Source organism: Amia ocellicauda, chromosome 23 (genome assembly GCF_036373705.1).
Source record: "Amia ocellicauda isolate fAmiCal2 chromosome 23, fAmiCal2.hap1, whole genome shotgun sequence".
In the NCBI taxonomy this organism is placed as follows: domain Eukaryota; kingdom Metazoa; phylum Chordata; class Actinopteri; order Amiiformes; family Amiidae; genus Amia; species Amia ocellicauda.
The window spans coordinates 5,006,469-5,023,051 of record NC_089872.1 but is presented as its reverse complement, the minus strand read 5'-3'; the positions used below and the strand labels follow the sequence as shown (position 1 = coordinate 5,023,051).

Here is a 16,583-nt window from a genome sequence, read left to right as displayed (position 1 = left end):
ATGTTGCTTCAGCTTTACACGCGAAGTGTCTATAAAAGCTTCCTTTTTCTTTTTTGAAATATGTCGAAAGAGTGGATGTGTAGATTGCAGTAGATTGTCATTTCTTCCTTTTCTATACAAATTCTCAGTTACTTCATCACTTTTAGTTTCACATTAGTTCTACCTCCCACCACAGCAGCATCACACTCACACTAAAGTAATCGGTAGGCCTGTTCATCTTTGATGTTTATTTTGGTTCTCAGAGGTTATCACAACTGAACAACCACCTTTAAAAGTTCACTGTTGTGCTGGAGCCAAGCTGACTGCGGGGATGCCGAGTTTATTTATTCAGCTTTCAGATCATTCGAGATTGATTTATTTCAGAAGAAAAAAGCAAACAGGCAAATCAATCCGAAAAGTAGTTGTTTCTTGTAAAATACATTTTAAAAAGGGTTCAGTTTTTAGCTTGCCAGCAGAAATTTACATTTCTTTAGCTGAATTTACAGACACGAGACAAGCACAAACATCTTGGAAGGTACTGCATTAGAATTAATCCTTTTCAAGTTGGAATATTTGTCAGGAGGCAGAACACTAGTAGCTCAGCTGGTAAAACCCTCCACTCAAGTGTATCTTGAGATCTATAGTCTATACCCCTAGTTCAATTGCATTGTCCACAGAGTGTCTGTGAGATAAGCCCGTGAGCTACAACAATCCACACAACGCTCTAGCTGCTGCTGTACAATAAATTCTCAATAATAATTGGCAATCCCAAAGTGTGAGGGTAGGCCAGATGAAACGCATCTCAGATTCCAAAATTTGTACAAATCGAAACCTTGCCAGGAAGTGAATAATGACCAGAAACATTTACAGAACAGTGGAAGCAGTGCGTGGTGATATACAACCATTCTGATTGGACTTCGAAGGCCTTAATCTAGTGTCCCCTTCAAGTCTGGCAATAGGACCTAGCCTAGGATAGTCATTTTGATTGTTGGCAGGGATTGCAGTTCCGTTGCATACATTTCAAACCGTCCATCCTGACCAAAATAAAACCTTGGAATGGCATCCCCTTGGAGGTCAGACCTTACCTCAAGTGCTCGGGTACAGGATTCTATGGGAACCTTTTCTCTCGCAGTGGAACATCTGATTAGTTGCAAACCTCTCCACATAAGCTAGACAGTACACCAAGATAAGTTATTTTTAAATCAGCAAAAAACTGTATTTGCAAAGCTCAGATGTGAGGGGGGTGAAAAAGATCTATCACTGATTAGGCAGGAGACATGAGAGAGTTTCCGTTTGTGCTGCATGAATCAGCAAGACTGAAAACGCAAGGCATTTATAAACTGCCAGTTTCTCAAGCACATCTGGACTCGGCATTGTGGGAAACAAACACTCCCTTCTTAAATCACTGTGACCATAAATAGGGGATTGAGACCCTCTAGCATGTTCAAATCAAACAAACAAACAAACAAAGCAAGCAAGAAAGCAGTACTACTAAGAAGCCATTTCATTGCATGGATTGTAAAATGAAAATGTCCTCTCATTTTTACAAAAGTCTAAAAGTGATGTTTTAAAGGGGGTGCCATTAAGGATCATTTTTTTCTTGACAATCAAAAGTACTTAAAGGAGCTTTGTCACATGAAACTCTTAGCCTAAGCTTCTTATGTTCAATCTGTTTTTTCTAGATGAGCACCAAACCACCCTGCCCAAATCAGCTTGCGGACAGGAGGACAAAACTTAAAACTGGTAGAATACATTTGCTTATTCCGTACCCCAATTCCAAAAGATAAAAGCCAAGACATTAAGGGGGGGGTGGGCGGATTCGAGTTTATCATTTCATTTATTTTCATTACCTCGCTGATCAACATCATGAGGAACACACTGCGTCTTTCATTTCCTGCCAACCTCACGAGAACGCAGGACACAATTTTTGACACCCGTCTTGAGGAAGCATGAGGCTTTGACATGGCTTCTCATGAGGATTCACATGACTCCCTTCCCTCACACAGTGCAGGGAGAGGTAAAGACCACCACCAACACCACAGAAATCTGCTGACACCGAACCCTGCGTACATTTGGGTCGGAGATATTTCCAATTAGTGAGCAACAGTGCCCTGGGAGAGATGAAATGGACGACGTGAATGACAGACTGCGTTTCCCCCAAACCAGCGTGAAATTAATGATTCACTCATTCATTAGGGAATTACACCTACTGCTTGGCAGAGGAATAAAAATGTTTTCTCTGGGACTGAAAACAAGAAGGAAGCATAAACCAGTGTCTTTGGAATAACTTGTAATGTAATCGTCCAACAAGATATCACACAAGAAACACATTCTGATGTTGTTTAATGCATCAAGGTTAATAAAAGTCATTAAGAGTTTGACCTCTATTGTACGAGGGAAAACAATGTAACTATTATGATTTTGTTTTATTGGCACGCTATCAGACAGACCGAGATGTCTGGGCTCTGGAGGATGCAGCAGACAGGATCGAGAGTCTCCTCCAGGATATTATTTTGTATTTGCATGTCAGGCTGAAGCAGCCAGGTGGCAGCACATGGCAGCATTAACAAACAAACAAATTCGATTCCACACAAATACGTATCCTCGTATCGTTCTTCATATAACCTAGTTTTTATTACTGTAGCACTTTTTCCAGTCGCTTGAATTAATCAAGGTTTCATTTCTTTTACATGTATTTTCACAACCCTTCCGACAAAATAATTATCGCTTATATTTAGTCTGGTTACTTTGCAATATTAATTTTTTTCAAAATGCAGAAAATACTGTTACAAAACTCTCGCCTTTAAAAATAGCCATATTTTGTATTTTTGTGGTTACCGACAATTCAGACACCTTGCTTGCCTGGCCAGGTATGGAGAGCTTATCTAGTTTTCATATTCTCTTTTTTTCCTCCACGATTTCCTTCTGTCAATCCTACTACCTACCTGCTACTACAAACTACCAAATAATTACAGTTTTATGCAGTGAAAATGAGGATTTTCATTACATGCATTGCTACACAACACAGGGGAAACTCAACAGCACAAATTCTAGATCAGTCCATTTCACAGTTTAAATAAAATAAAAAATAAAAAGGCCTGGAGTATAGTAAAGCTTCTCAACAGTAATATCTTCTTTAGGTTAAAGCAAAGTTGATGAGCGTTGTTTGAGCAGGGCGGTGGCACGCTCTCATTTTCACGATTGTACTCTCCCAGCTGAATAGGCCTGTGAAGGACCCTAGAAAGGCCTTCAGTTTCAGATTCTCCACCTGACACTGAAAAACTTGTTCAACGGCAGGGAACAATGGCAGTCTGCGGATTCCCTTCCTCCAACCGGTTTTTCTGTAGCATCTCTTCCTTCTAATCTTCCTCCTCAGCCAGACCTTCATTGTGATTGCAGAAGATTACAGAGGCTTTTCTGCTCCCGGACTATGGCCGCTTCCGAACAGCGTTTTCAATTAAATGCCTCTCCTTATGGCTCCAGCCTGGGAAATCAATCGAAAGAGCTGTCAATGACATCATTGCCGGTGACTCATCGGCCGAGACCTCACGTGTACAGGATTGCAAAGATTTCATTATGCTAAAAGCCTGCGCACAGCACACCCCCACACTCCAGCTCAGCACCCATTGTCATCATTCCCTTGACATATCATGACCCTTTATCAGCTTTTTCAACCGCCTGAGAGAAACCAAGGAGCTCCAAAAGCAAATCAGACTGCATTACACCTTCTTACTGAACACAGCGGAGGTGAGCTATTCTCTGCAATAAAAGAGCAAGCCAACTTGGTAATAAAGTTACTAATAAAGGCAAGAGCATCCTCTACAATGCAGCAGTTTTATGATTTATTCATTTTATTATTTATGTATATATATATATAAAAAAAAGACACAGGAAAAATATAATCATGTATCATGCCTGCCCTGGGCTGTATCATTACTAGCACCCAATCATTTTTCATTTTTGTGCAGCGTTATTGGTCTTTACACAAACCGACATAATGGCAAACCCACAAGTCAAACAATGAGGTACTGTTCTAGAGGTATCTTTTAGTCTGTAGCTGATAAAGGCAAAATGCTCAGCTGAAATGCATAGTGTTTTACAAGCTCACAATTGGGCATGTACACCTCATCGCATAATAACATTTGGTAGCTAAAAATGAGTTGGGTGGCCTGGATGTTTTCATCGGTCTATGAACCTCTTAGATCGATGCATTGTAGACAGTTTACTTTCAGAGTCCACTTGGATTTAGCTTTTTTGGGTTGCCTTCTTACGTTATTGATGTCAACGATCGAAGTAGCCTTAAATGAATGAATTAATGCACAATGACTTTTGCTTCGTAAGTGAATTTGCATGTGCTTAATGGAATGACCGGACCAGGACTCACAGTGGATCAATTGAATTTCTGGTGAAGCATAATAAGAGTTAAAGTCCTTCCTTTCTTATGCAGGTCTTGCAAATAATATCCAAGTCAAGTACAACTCAGCAGTCTTTTTTTTTTAAAGGTTGCAAAACCTAATACCACTTCTATATATACACAGCAAGCAAGTCTCTGCATATATTTAAGAAGCTGGCATAACCACAGGCATGCATTATAGTCAGATGAAAGGGCTTGATATCTGATTATTCCTGCCCTTCAGGGACAGGGGTAGAGATACAATGGAAATATCCAAACACACTTACAAATTTGGCAAAATAATTAATAATAAGTCCAGTTCTTGACAGTGGTATTAAGCTGGGCATTAACTGGAGCAATCTAGGTAAAGTACCTTGCTCAAGGGTACAACAGCAGTGTCCCCACCTGGGATCGAGTCCACTGACAGATAGCCTCAATATCCCATGCTTAAATCATGTGCCAGAAAGCAATAATAAAAATGTTAAAAGCCATTAGCCGAGAAACAGGAATGCACTTATAAATGGACAACAACTTCTAGGCAGAAACCAGATGTCACTCAGTAAAAACACTAGCACTTCAGAGAACTCCGTAATAGAAGATATTTTTTAAAGGATTACTCTGGTGAGGAATCCCATAAATTCACATAACGTACACAGTCAGCAGTTTGGATAATGCCGCATTGGACAGCTCTTCTGAGAAGAAAAAACAAAAAAAAAAAAAAGATACACACTGAGTGGCCACTTTATAGGTACATCTGTCTTTTACATGAAATAGACTGAGCAGGCAGTAACACCATCACTTGTTCAGACTATGCTATTAAATGCTGGTAGATGTTTATCTAGGGATTCCCTGTGTATGTAATTCAGAGGGAGAATGGGCAAGACAAAAGATGAAAAGGGATTTTGAATGGTACAGGGTAGTTGGTGGTAGACGCATCTTTATGAGTATGTCAGAAAGGGGGTATACCTTGGTCCACTACTCAAAAAACAGCCTGCCAATGGGGGTCCTGTGGTCGGAAACAGCACGTTGATGAAAAAGGCAGACTGAGGCTGACACGACTTGTGCAGAGTAACCGAGTCTACATCTCGCCCATACTACCATTGCTGCAATCTAATTACAGTGGGTATAGGAGCTAGCAAAGTTGGTTAACCACTGCCTGGTCCAAATTAGGAAGGTGTCGAAAGAGGGGGAAGTAAAAAAAAAAAAAAGTTAAAAAAACAAAATCGCTTTATTTATAGCAAAGTTCTTGGGGTGAGCAATTGTAATTCTGAGCAAACAGTTAGATGCCAGCAAGTGTAACGTGACTAAGCTACCGTATCAGTGTTCACGCAGCTGATATAGCCAGGCTGCTGAAACACACTTGCCTTATTACACCACCAAATCTTTATCTATCATAGTCTTGCAAACCAAAATGTTTTGTTAATACAGGAACCCTAGCAACACCAACCTTAGCAACTTAAGCTCTTCGCTTAAGGCCTAAAAACACAGCCTGAGCAACTTAAACATCCCTGGGTCCACATTACACATTATCCAGCAAACAGAAGTATAGGGTTTGGAGTTTGCAATTGTTACGTGGGTTGAAGTTTTTTATTTAATCCGAGCCATTGATTCTTTGGCAGAAAACTACAATGGATTTTTCCGATGCCAATTCCTTAGGAAATATTACCCATAGCTCCTTAAAACAGTCTAGACACGTATTTCAGACGTATCATCCCAAAAATAATTACTGCACTTTTATCATCATTTTACCTGGGTATGGAAAGTTTGGGAACAAGCCAAATATGACTTCAGCAAAAAGCCCAGGAGGTATCTGCCATCATATGATCATGCAATACTAAAGGTCGAGGGGGTTCTACAAAGAAGTGCCATTAATTAACTGTTGATGCACTTTTATATTACAAATGCACTGAGATGCAGCTGGCACTATAGCCCATGAATCCATAAATGTGATTTACATTTTAACATCTGAATAACTTTATGTGGTCTGAAGTCAATGGCAAATATTTGTAAGCTTTACAAATAACACAAATAATAATAATGCAAAAAGGGCTCGAGTGGCTCAACTTGTAAAGGCCTACACTTAGAGTTCAACAGTCTGGGCTTGCACTGTGAACACCAGCAGATGGTTTGAATTCAAATTGAATCAAATTGTTAGCATGAATCTAGTAACACTGAGCTGAGTTAAGCCAAGCTGTGGAGTGTAGAAATTATACAAAACGGTAATAAATAATTTAAAAAAATAATAATAATAATGTTCTGAGTAGGTAGAGGCAGCTTTAATGTTCAACAAGGCGGCACAGTTCTCTTGTAAGTGCACTGTTTCCAAGCACTGAATTATTACACTTCAAGGCAAGTGCATGTAAGGAGACGTATAAAGGAAGGTGATATGTAAATCTCAAAGCGTACTACATGTGTTGCATGTTTTTGGTGCATGCACAATACATCAGTGTCATGGCAGTGAAGGTTAATTAACTCTTCCCTGGGAAAATCAAAACATATACTATGGAAGTGTCACCACGGCTCTGTTGAATATATCCACCTGCAATCTAGAGTATTAAAAGGGTCTGGTCCTCAGTAACTTTCAAAACTGGTGGAAAAAAATGTTTTTATATTTAGACAATACGAGAATGGCCTCGAGTTTTGTGCGACTTGTTTTATCCAGTTGTAATTCAATTGCTATGCCCCTCTGATGTCCCTGCAGCCTTTTAATTAATAAAAATTGAATTCGCAATTAAGAAATCAACAAATGGTGGTTTGAAAAATTAGAAAATTAAAAAAAAATCACAATAACTATGAATGGTAATTTAATAAATTGATGCATTCAAAGAAACAGAGAGACTTAAACATGAGAGCTAACTCATATAGGCCTACACCTGGTATTCTGTACACTGATGGGTATATTTTATCTTGCACAACTTGTAATTTATCTTTACACCACACTTGAAAGTCAACAACAGACAGACAGTAATAAAAATTAAAATAAAAGGCTGAGATTGACAGCTATTAAACTAGCTTCTCCAATAAAAACATGAGGAAAAAGTTAAAAAATGAAGAAAATACAAATAAAGAACACCAACAAGTTATTTTTATTTTGACAGAGGCATCTGTTTGTGCTGTAATATTCCCCTGGGGGAAAGATGATAATCCCAAACTACGTGCATTTCTGAACAAACGTGTAATAAATGCGGCAGCAATTTCTACAGCAGGTCAATTGAAAAGGGAATATCAACCCCAGACTGCTGATTTGCACAAGACACAAATTGTACAGCCAGAATTGATGTCCGATAGTGTACCTGCAGATGTAAAAGGTCAGTATGTTTTGCACGTTTTGTTTGTTCTCCAAGGACTATGGAATCCTTGGAGAACCTCCAAACTGAAAATAATATTTTGCTGATACAGTTAATCTACACTCATCCATCAGTGACAAATCTTGAAACAAATCTTAATCTTAACGCATTTGGAGTTAATTTCAATAATGTAACTGAACCTGTGTCCGATAATGTCATTTATATCATCAAAGCATGCAATAACATTCTTTGAGTTTTTGTGGCAAATCAAGTCAATACATTTGACTTGTAATGCCCATTTAAAAGCCTTTGCCAGCAATAACTTGTCAAATCACTTTCCGAAAGCAGACAAGCTGGTTGTAACCATTAAAAATGTGTATATTGCCCAAGCAGAAAACCTGGCACAAGCAATCCAACAATAAGTCTATATTTTACTTATAAAGCTTCCACCTCAGTCATGCATAACACGACAGACCACTTGGTATTCTGCTGCTGACAATCATTCCACACATACATTTTTACACAGACTTCATGAAAAATGTAATGCACATTTCATCAAACAATGCTGTGATAAAGAACCTATTTAAATTGCTTACAGATGTGTAAGGTTTAACATTTGTTTGCCGTAGTTAAAGCTGAAGAATTATTTTCCAATTTAACAAAAAAGGCTAATATACATTTGTGGTGTGTGGATGCTGAAATAAGTGTTTTTTCTTATGTAGATGTTACAGCATCGATGTTTTGAATTCCAGATTTTATGTAAATCGCTCCACTGTATCTGAGGTTGTTTTTTTTTTAAATTTTGTATCTGTTCCTAGTAAATAAAATAAATTACAATTATATAGCAAACACATTCTAACAAATAATAGTTAATAAGATGTGTTATTTTTTAATGAATGCATGTCCTTCAATACAATAAAAAGACTAATTAAGATGATTAAAGGAATCAGGAGATTATTTATCAATAAGTGGTTTAATTAAGCAGACTGCATGCCACCTTGTGCAGGGAGGAATTAGTTGCGTCTTAGAAAGCATGTCATTATGAGCCCTAATTATGAGAGTTACTTACAATTTATTTTTCAGACATGCAGCACAAGCTAAACAAAGACTGAACTTAAAATTGTACATTTTATTTCTCACAAGGAATGAGATGTTTTTCTGTTCAGGGCACTCAGAATCTAAAGAGTTGTCCACACAAGCCCCCTTCAGAAAAAGAATGGCTTTTCACGAACAGGAACTTAGAGAGAGATGGTAGCATCAGCATGAAATTAACAATTTTGGGGGCTTTTTGACATTTCTATTTCCACCAACTGGCAACACTTACAAAATTATACATTCAGAACTTGATCATAAAAAACATGAATAACTTGTGCATAATGTAAACTTAGAAGGTCATAGAAATCATCCAAAGGAAATTCAGGATCTTAAAAGCATTTCTCTGTAGTTTCATTGATGACAGATTTGAATCTATAAAGTGATACACTTTCAGGAAAAGGAAATAATAATATAAAAAAACATTAGCCCACAGTCTCCAAATGGCTGCAAATTAATGTAGGTAAAACATTCAATTCAGGTAAGAAGCCTTCTTGGCACAAGTCTTGATTCCAATCAATTTGCTAATGGAATTACGTCTTTATTACTACTTTATTTAGAAGCTAAATCAAATTAAACTGATCATCCTAGTAATCTTGTCTATTTTGGAAGATCTGACATTGTTTCAGTCTTTTAAGTTCTGCACTATCAAACAAATAAGCCAATAAGTGGGTACCCTCATGCCTTAGCAAGACTCAAATAAGCAACTTCATCAATTAGACTGAGCCAGAACAAGACCATTTAGTTATTCGAAGCTTCAGAAATATTCAAAGAATCCTATTGAAAGCCCTCCCTCATGTCACTAAGCACTGGTTATCATGTTGCTTGATGAGACGAGAGGTGACAAGCTGTGTGGTTACCAGACTATATTATTAGATGAAATGTCATTCTGTTTGTGTGGGGAGCACCATGATGAAAAGAAAATGTAGTGCCTCTAGAGATTAATACCAAGGAGAGAACCCATGAAAAAGCAAAAGATCTATAACAACAAATGTCACGAATAACACCTTTCAGAGGAAATAATCGCTTTAGGTTTCAAGTGGGTTTTTCTTCTTTGCTTTGGGTTCTGAAATCCTCCTTCAAGCAAGGAAAGGTTATCAAAGCATCAATATAACAAGTTCGGCTAAAGTAATTGGGCAGCAGAGGCAGGAGACTGGGAGCAAGAGATAGAGAGTGAGACAAACAAATTGAGACTACAAACTAATAGCTAGAGAGAGCATTATAATTTACAGGTAACGAGCTTTGAGAAAACAAGTTACAAGTTCACAACCTGGTTGTACACTGTTCAAATGAAAATAATGTCCTATAAACTGACACAGGAATAAAATATTATGTCTCATTTTCATTTCAAAATAAATGTATTGTGAAGAATATCTCCCTACATAATTCTGATTTATAATGCTGTGTAGAATCTAATTTATGATTGCAAACAAATATGTTGAAATACACAATTTACATGATGACAGTCTCCCTCATGAAGTAAACAAGTTTATCCCTACATGGTTCTACCACTGACCTATATTTAAAAAGCACTGTGGGGGGCTACGCCAGGGTCTCCAAGTGACTAGAATAAATGCAATGAGGTCACACAAAATGACAAGCAATCTAGGCACCATGCTTAAACATTTATTTTTTCCCCCCAGTGGAATCAAAATGAAAAAGCAACAGGGCTCTCCGAAGAAGAAAAACAAATTCACGTCACGAGGCTTCTGCCTGCAGTGATGATAAATAAATTAATAAATAAATAAAAATAAAAGCTAGTGAAACATAAAATCGGGAAGGGGAATTGCAGTTGGTACCCAGATATTCTGCTGCTGATGCAATTTCCATGGCAACAGAAGCTACAGGAGTGACGTGTTGTGACAATTTAACTAAATATTACATAGGTCCCTACATCCAACTGACAAAGCATTTATACATACATATATGTATGTAGTATTTTTTAACTGCACACTTAAAATTCTTATTGCTCTTCAAAAAACAGCTGAAAGCCAAGTGCACTCTTGTCATGCTAAATTTACAAACTGACAATTACTTTGCCAGTGGTGCTCTCGTAAATCAAATTAAAGGATCCCTTATGGTTTTCACTCTGTATCAGTAGTGTGAGGAATATCATAATGAATTACTTAAAGTCCTATTCATCCACCCATCCAAGGCTCGATCATCATCCCAATCTCTATTTATTTGCTATAAATGAAGATATCATGTCAGAGGTGGAATTTTATTGGGGGAAAACAACCAGTACAATCCTCCACTCAGAGCACATGTAATGCAGACATGGCTGGTATGAATCAGGGCTTTCACCTCTTCTGTGCTACTGTGACAGCTAGAGAACAATGAAGAATGCAGAAAACAAAACAAAGTAAAACTATATAAATACACACACACACACACAAAGAATAGAGTACCCACATTCAGGAACCTGGCCAAACAAATGCATGCATGGCGAAAATAAATTAAAACGTACAAAAAAAAAGGTTGTAATCTTGAACAGGCCTATATTCACCAGAGGACTGCAACAACACCTGTCATGTGCTCTCAAAGTCAACAGCAGGGTGTTTTCTGATCTCTGCCAGCAAAGGAGAAGGTTAGGAAGAAAATCACAGCAGTCAAAAGTTAAAGAGTCTAATTCAAGGACTCTCAGTCTTTCACTCACCAGGTTTGACAGTCAACCACAAGCATCATGCAACAGCACACGCAGAATGGTTTGATCCCATGGATGAGTCAACTGCTCTGTGGAAGCCCAAGCTGCTTGCAAAATCAGTTGCCTTATTCATGTCACGACTCCTTAACTTGCAAAATACTATAAAAGTAGACTTGTTTTTGGACGATAGATGTTTACTCAACTACATATAATGTCTTAGCAAGTATGTAGGACCATTTAGGCAATATACTTTGCTGCATCCTGTCTTACCTTTTCTCAAAACAGTTATACAAAAGAGTGGAAAAAGGCAGTGTCAGTTTTATTTTTATTTTAAGTTGAGCCCTTTAAAAACAAGCTGCAGAACTAAGCAACATGACTCTCTGGGGAATACTGTAAATGTTCTGATTTCTCAGTTTACTTAAAAGCAAATAAGTGGTTCTCAGGGTATTTTAGTATTGGTTCAAACAGTTTCCTTAACAAATATTTCCTTTTGCCCCCTAGAAGTTGTCAACACCCAGAGCTAATCAATGAATGGGGACATCTACAATATGCTTCCTTACAACACTTCCTTACAAGTGTAAGGCTCAGGGTCTTATTGTTATTGAATCCAGCACATGGGAACATGAGGGGATCAAAACAACTTCTCAGCTGAAAACAGATCCTAAATGTGACATCACTGGTTGCATTTGATTGGTCTCCGTTGCCTTGCAGCTAGAATTTGAGAAAACTTCCCCGGGTTCATCTGAAAGTGGCAATTGATGCACTTTTTCACCGAGCTGCTTTTCACTCCAGTCGTCAGTTATGCCACGGTTCAACTGGCTTAAGCGTCCGTGCCGTGCCACGCCGTGCCGGACGCGTCCCCAGAGCTTTTTTTGCAAAACCAGGCCGTTGTGAAGTCCGTCCCTCTGATGGGAGGAGCAGCGACTGTGGGTTTGGTTTGTGTTTCGTTTTAAAAACAGACAGAGAACAACACTACGAGCGATACATCCTGACGTGGAGAGGACTTTTGTGTCTGTTTTATTATTTGTGATTTACATGATTTTAAACAGCGTAATAAATACACGTTTCTGTTCAGAGATATTAGCAAGAGCTAAACGTGTAGAGACAACATTATATTCAGACAAGCATGTTCACATAAGAATACGGTTCCATGTTCAACAATAATACTAAATAGCGAATATGTATTGTTATTATTATCGTCATCATTTGTGCTAGTATATATGTATTTTCAACGGCACAGTGTGACTCCCTTAACTTATTACTCTTACTACAGATTTGTAACTGCAAACGATACTTTTTGCCGTATTATTTATAATTTACTTATCAGACGTCCTTAACCAGGGCAAGTTACAGTTGTAACAAAATACACGTTTCACGATTAATCATCCAGCTACAATATAGCAGGTTATAATTGAAGTGTGCACGTTTCAGTCATGGCGTTTATGGAGACATTTATTTTACCAGTCCTTAATGTTTTAGAGGGAACCCAGATCTGCTGTATTAATTTATTCATTAATTTAAATTGTAAATGGACACGTTAACTAAATCGTGTTCGCCTTCACACTGACTGTGTGTGCGGATTGTCCTGCACACCATTCATAAAACACAGCCTGAAACACCGGCCAGTTATTCATAAAATATTAAGAATATCGGCTGCTACCGCTCCGATTATTATCCTTCAGTTTATTTTAACTAGTCAGGCACTGCACCGGTCCTGTGAAATCCAAGTTTTTAATGCACTCGGATATTAACTGTAAGCAGTCATTGTCTCTGTACGTGGATTTCACTCCATGCTGCTAATAAACTTGTAATTTCTTCGTGATCGCACACGGCACTTGAGATTATATCTTCCGATACAATGTATCTGATCTCCTCCCTGTGTCTCAAGTCAAGCACACACCTCCAATTCTGAAAGCGAATCATGTCCTCAGTGGGCGGGACGGACGCTTACGGACACGTCTAGCACCAGCAAGTTAACCGTCCATAAAACACATCCAGACGCTTAGCCAGTGGAAACACCCGTTTAAGCATCCGATGCCGGACGTGTTAGGCTACTTACAACCGGGATCTATACCTGGTTAATAGATAGTGGCTTTTGACAATACATGAATGTGTGATTGATTACAACAACATGGGAGTTAAAGTAACACATTATGCCAATAAACGCTATTAGAAAAGGATTACATATTATTTTAAACTAACAGTGCAAATGTCAGTTCCAGACAGTATATGCATTATAGTTTCCGTTTGTTTGTATATTAATATATATCCTTTTGGGAATCTGACATTTGTAACAAATGCCAAGAATAACAGTGTGCTGTGTATGTGGCAAGTATGGGTTAATTCAAGGTGTCTGCCAACAAGCGGGAAGAGGATGGCCTGTGCTTTAGCCGGGCAGCCTCACAGCTGGGTGGTAGACTGCACCAGCTGCCTTGGTAAAGAACCATGAACCAGAGCCATGCAGACCAAAGCTGCAGAGCATCACTTGAGCAGTAACTACTGTTCCTTTGAGTTGAAATGCTTCTCTTTCGCATCCAGCAGTTAGGATTACTGATGGCTTTTACTTAAGATTGCAGAGCCCCTTTGGAAAACTAGATTAGGCCTAAATTATGTTTGTTTGTTTGGACTGACCAATACATACAAATCAGCTTCATTCAGACACACTTCCGTTTTTTTCTGGAATTAAGCAAGGAACCGAGAACCAGATGCGCAAAACTAAATATAATTTAAAAAATGAAACTAACAAGTCTATACAAATCTAAATGTCACTATTCAGACTCATGCAGTAACAGTGGAAACTATCTATTGAGCACTTGCGGTGCCACAGGAAATACCCCCAAGGTTACCAACCGTGGTCTGTAAATATTACTTGAATACAGAAACGACAACAACTAAAACCCATTCAGCGAGCAAGAGGGCAGGCCGGGGAGTCTGTAACACACAAGGTTATTTTTAGGCGCAAAAATGAACAACTGCTCTTTTTCCTTTCAGACAACAAGCGCATATTTTCCACCTTTGTGCACACGATCAATTCGGCCTCCCTAGCGCAACAACTTCTGACCACTTTACAACCAGATTTCTCCTGCTTTTTCTTGGCCAACAGAAAAGGAGAAACGACAAGTAGGTAGAAACAGGAAAGAGCTGAGCAGTTACTTAGTCTGGTGTGATTGGGGGGCTTGTCATTCAGCTATACTTCCTCAAAAGATTTAGGCCTACTACTGGATAAAACAAAACATGTAAAGGAAAACAGTTTTAGCAAAATTAGATTTAAACCCATCATTCTTTTTATTTTGCATATTTAAAAGTAATACTTTGCTTTTGGTAAAATGCTAATATTATGATATGTAAGTTGTGAGGACTCATTCATTCATAGCCAGTATATAGAAAGTCAAATGTGTTTAGGAATCTATACGGTGAAATAACTGTAATCCTAATGGAATCTTTACCTTACACCTTTACGAAAACACAACAATGGGAATAATGGGAAAGTCCTGGACTGCTTTTTAGACTTCCGACTGTTATTATTATTAACCATCGTAAATAAGCTATGATCAGACAATCAGCAATGGCCACATAGCAATATTTGGCTGAAGCTACTTGAAGGTGCCTTTGGAGCAACTTTGAAAAAAACAATAGAGGGTAGAAAATGAACTGATACAAATGTCTAATACAGAGCAGGGGTACTGCAGAGCAGAGGGCTTGGGCCAGTGTGTATTTAAAGTATTTTCAGCTACAGAAATCTCCTTGGATAGGTTCTCTGCATTTTTTTTTCTTGATCTTGCAGAGCCTTGAACACCAAAAACACTCAATCAGAAACCTGTCATTCGTATTTTGTCCTCTACAACCCAAATTATGCTACAGCTTTACCCAGCAAAGATTCGAGCTGCTGAGCAAATGCCAACAGAGATTAGCTGAAGTAAAAGCTACTGTTTGGCTTTAAAAGATCAAAAAGAGCACTGATCTGTTGTAACATACCACATACCTGATGGAAATCAGAATCAGTTGTATCCCATAATAATCAAGTTGTGGCACAACTGACGGAAGGCTTGGAAAGAGACCGAGATACTTTAACATTGAGGAAACTGAATCTTAGAAATTGAAAGAAGATATTGTGCAAATGACTGGGTTGCAGTTTTAGGGGATAATTACCAATGGTGATAACAGAGAACATGAGTTTAAGTCCAGACACAGGCTATAAATAAATGAACAAACATCCTTTAACACAAACCCTTATTTCCAATCTGACAGCAATCTCTTCATTATTAGAAGGCACTCAACATGTTAGCCATCCATTGCCCTTCAGGGCTCGAAATATCTGCACCAGCAGCCTATGTGCTCCTTGGTGTAGTGTTAAAGGATGGAAAATTTGGATAATGTTCAAAAACAACATGAATCATTGCTTGAGTTGAATGCAAAGACTGTATAGGTTGTTCTCCACATATGTCAGAAAGTTTCTCTAGATTTTGGGTAGAAATGTTGGGAAATACAGTAACAACCACACTCTCAGTCCAGCCCAGTATAATAAAGCTCTACAATCCTCCAAAAAGTCCCTCTTATCCTGCTACTTTGATTATACATTTGCATCTTGGGTTAGTGAATGCCTGCCCGCGTTATGCCAAGTTCCTCCGCCGCCTTGACATGACACTTTAGCAAATGACAAGTCAGCAGACCTGCTCAGCACGCAGCCAAGCAGCACAATCGTATGGCGCAGACGCCCGCAGATCTGCACGGGGCTGCGCGGCTCCACCAATGGGATCGCGGGGATGCGGCAGCTCTGCGCTTCCAAAACGCGCCGCCTGCGCTAACCCCTACGCAGGACAAGACACCTACCTGTAGGTCGGCTCCGTGCACCCTGCAGTTGATGTATTTGTCCCACGAATGAGGCAGATTGAACACCTGTCGACTGGCCATTGTGGGGGTGAGCTCCAAGTGTCGGGGGGGGGGGGAGGAAAGTAAAACAGTCCACATCGACGGAAATGAGTTACGGCAGGCGAAGTCGTAACAGCCCGAGAGAGGGATGATGCAAAGAAGTTGTGCTTTTTTCTGGCGTGATGTCCACTTCTGCTTTCACAGCACTGCCCTCTTCAACCAGATCTGAAATGCACCTTAGCAGGAGGGGAAAAAAAAATATTTCTAGTCGGGCTGCTGTAAATGTGCCTACTGTACTGAATGCAGTCCCTAAGCGCAC

The 16,583-nt window shown here is 38.9% G+C and overlaps 1 protein-coding gene across 2 annotated transcripts in view; it reads right to left on the bottom strand.

Annotated features, from left to right (window-relative positions):
• The window catches only part of lyst (lysosomal trafficking regulator), an 88,125-nt gene that overhangs the window by 70,972 nt on the left and 570 nt on the right, over positions 1-16,583 (bottom strand). For both annotated transcript variants that reach the window (XM_066697127.1, XM_066697128.1), the window contains exon 2: positions 16,226-16,500. In XM_066697127.1, coding sequence (XP_066553224.1) covers positions 16,226-16,363 — 138 coding nt within the window. In that variant the 5' untranslated portion in view covers positions 16,364-16,500. The remainder of the gene's footprint in view (positions 1-16,225; positions 16,501-16,583) is intronic.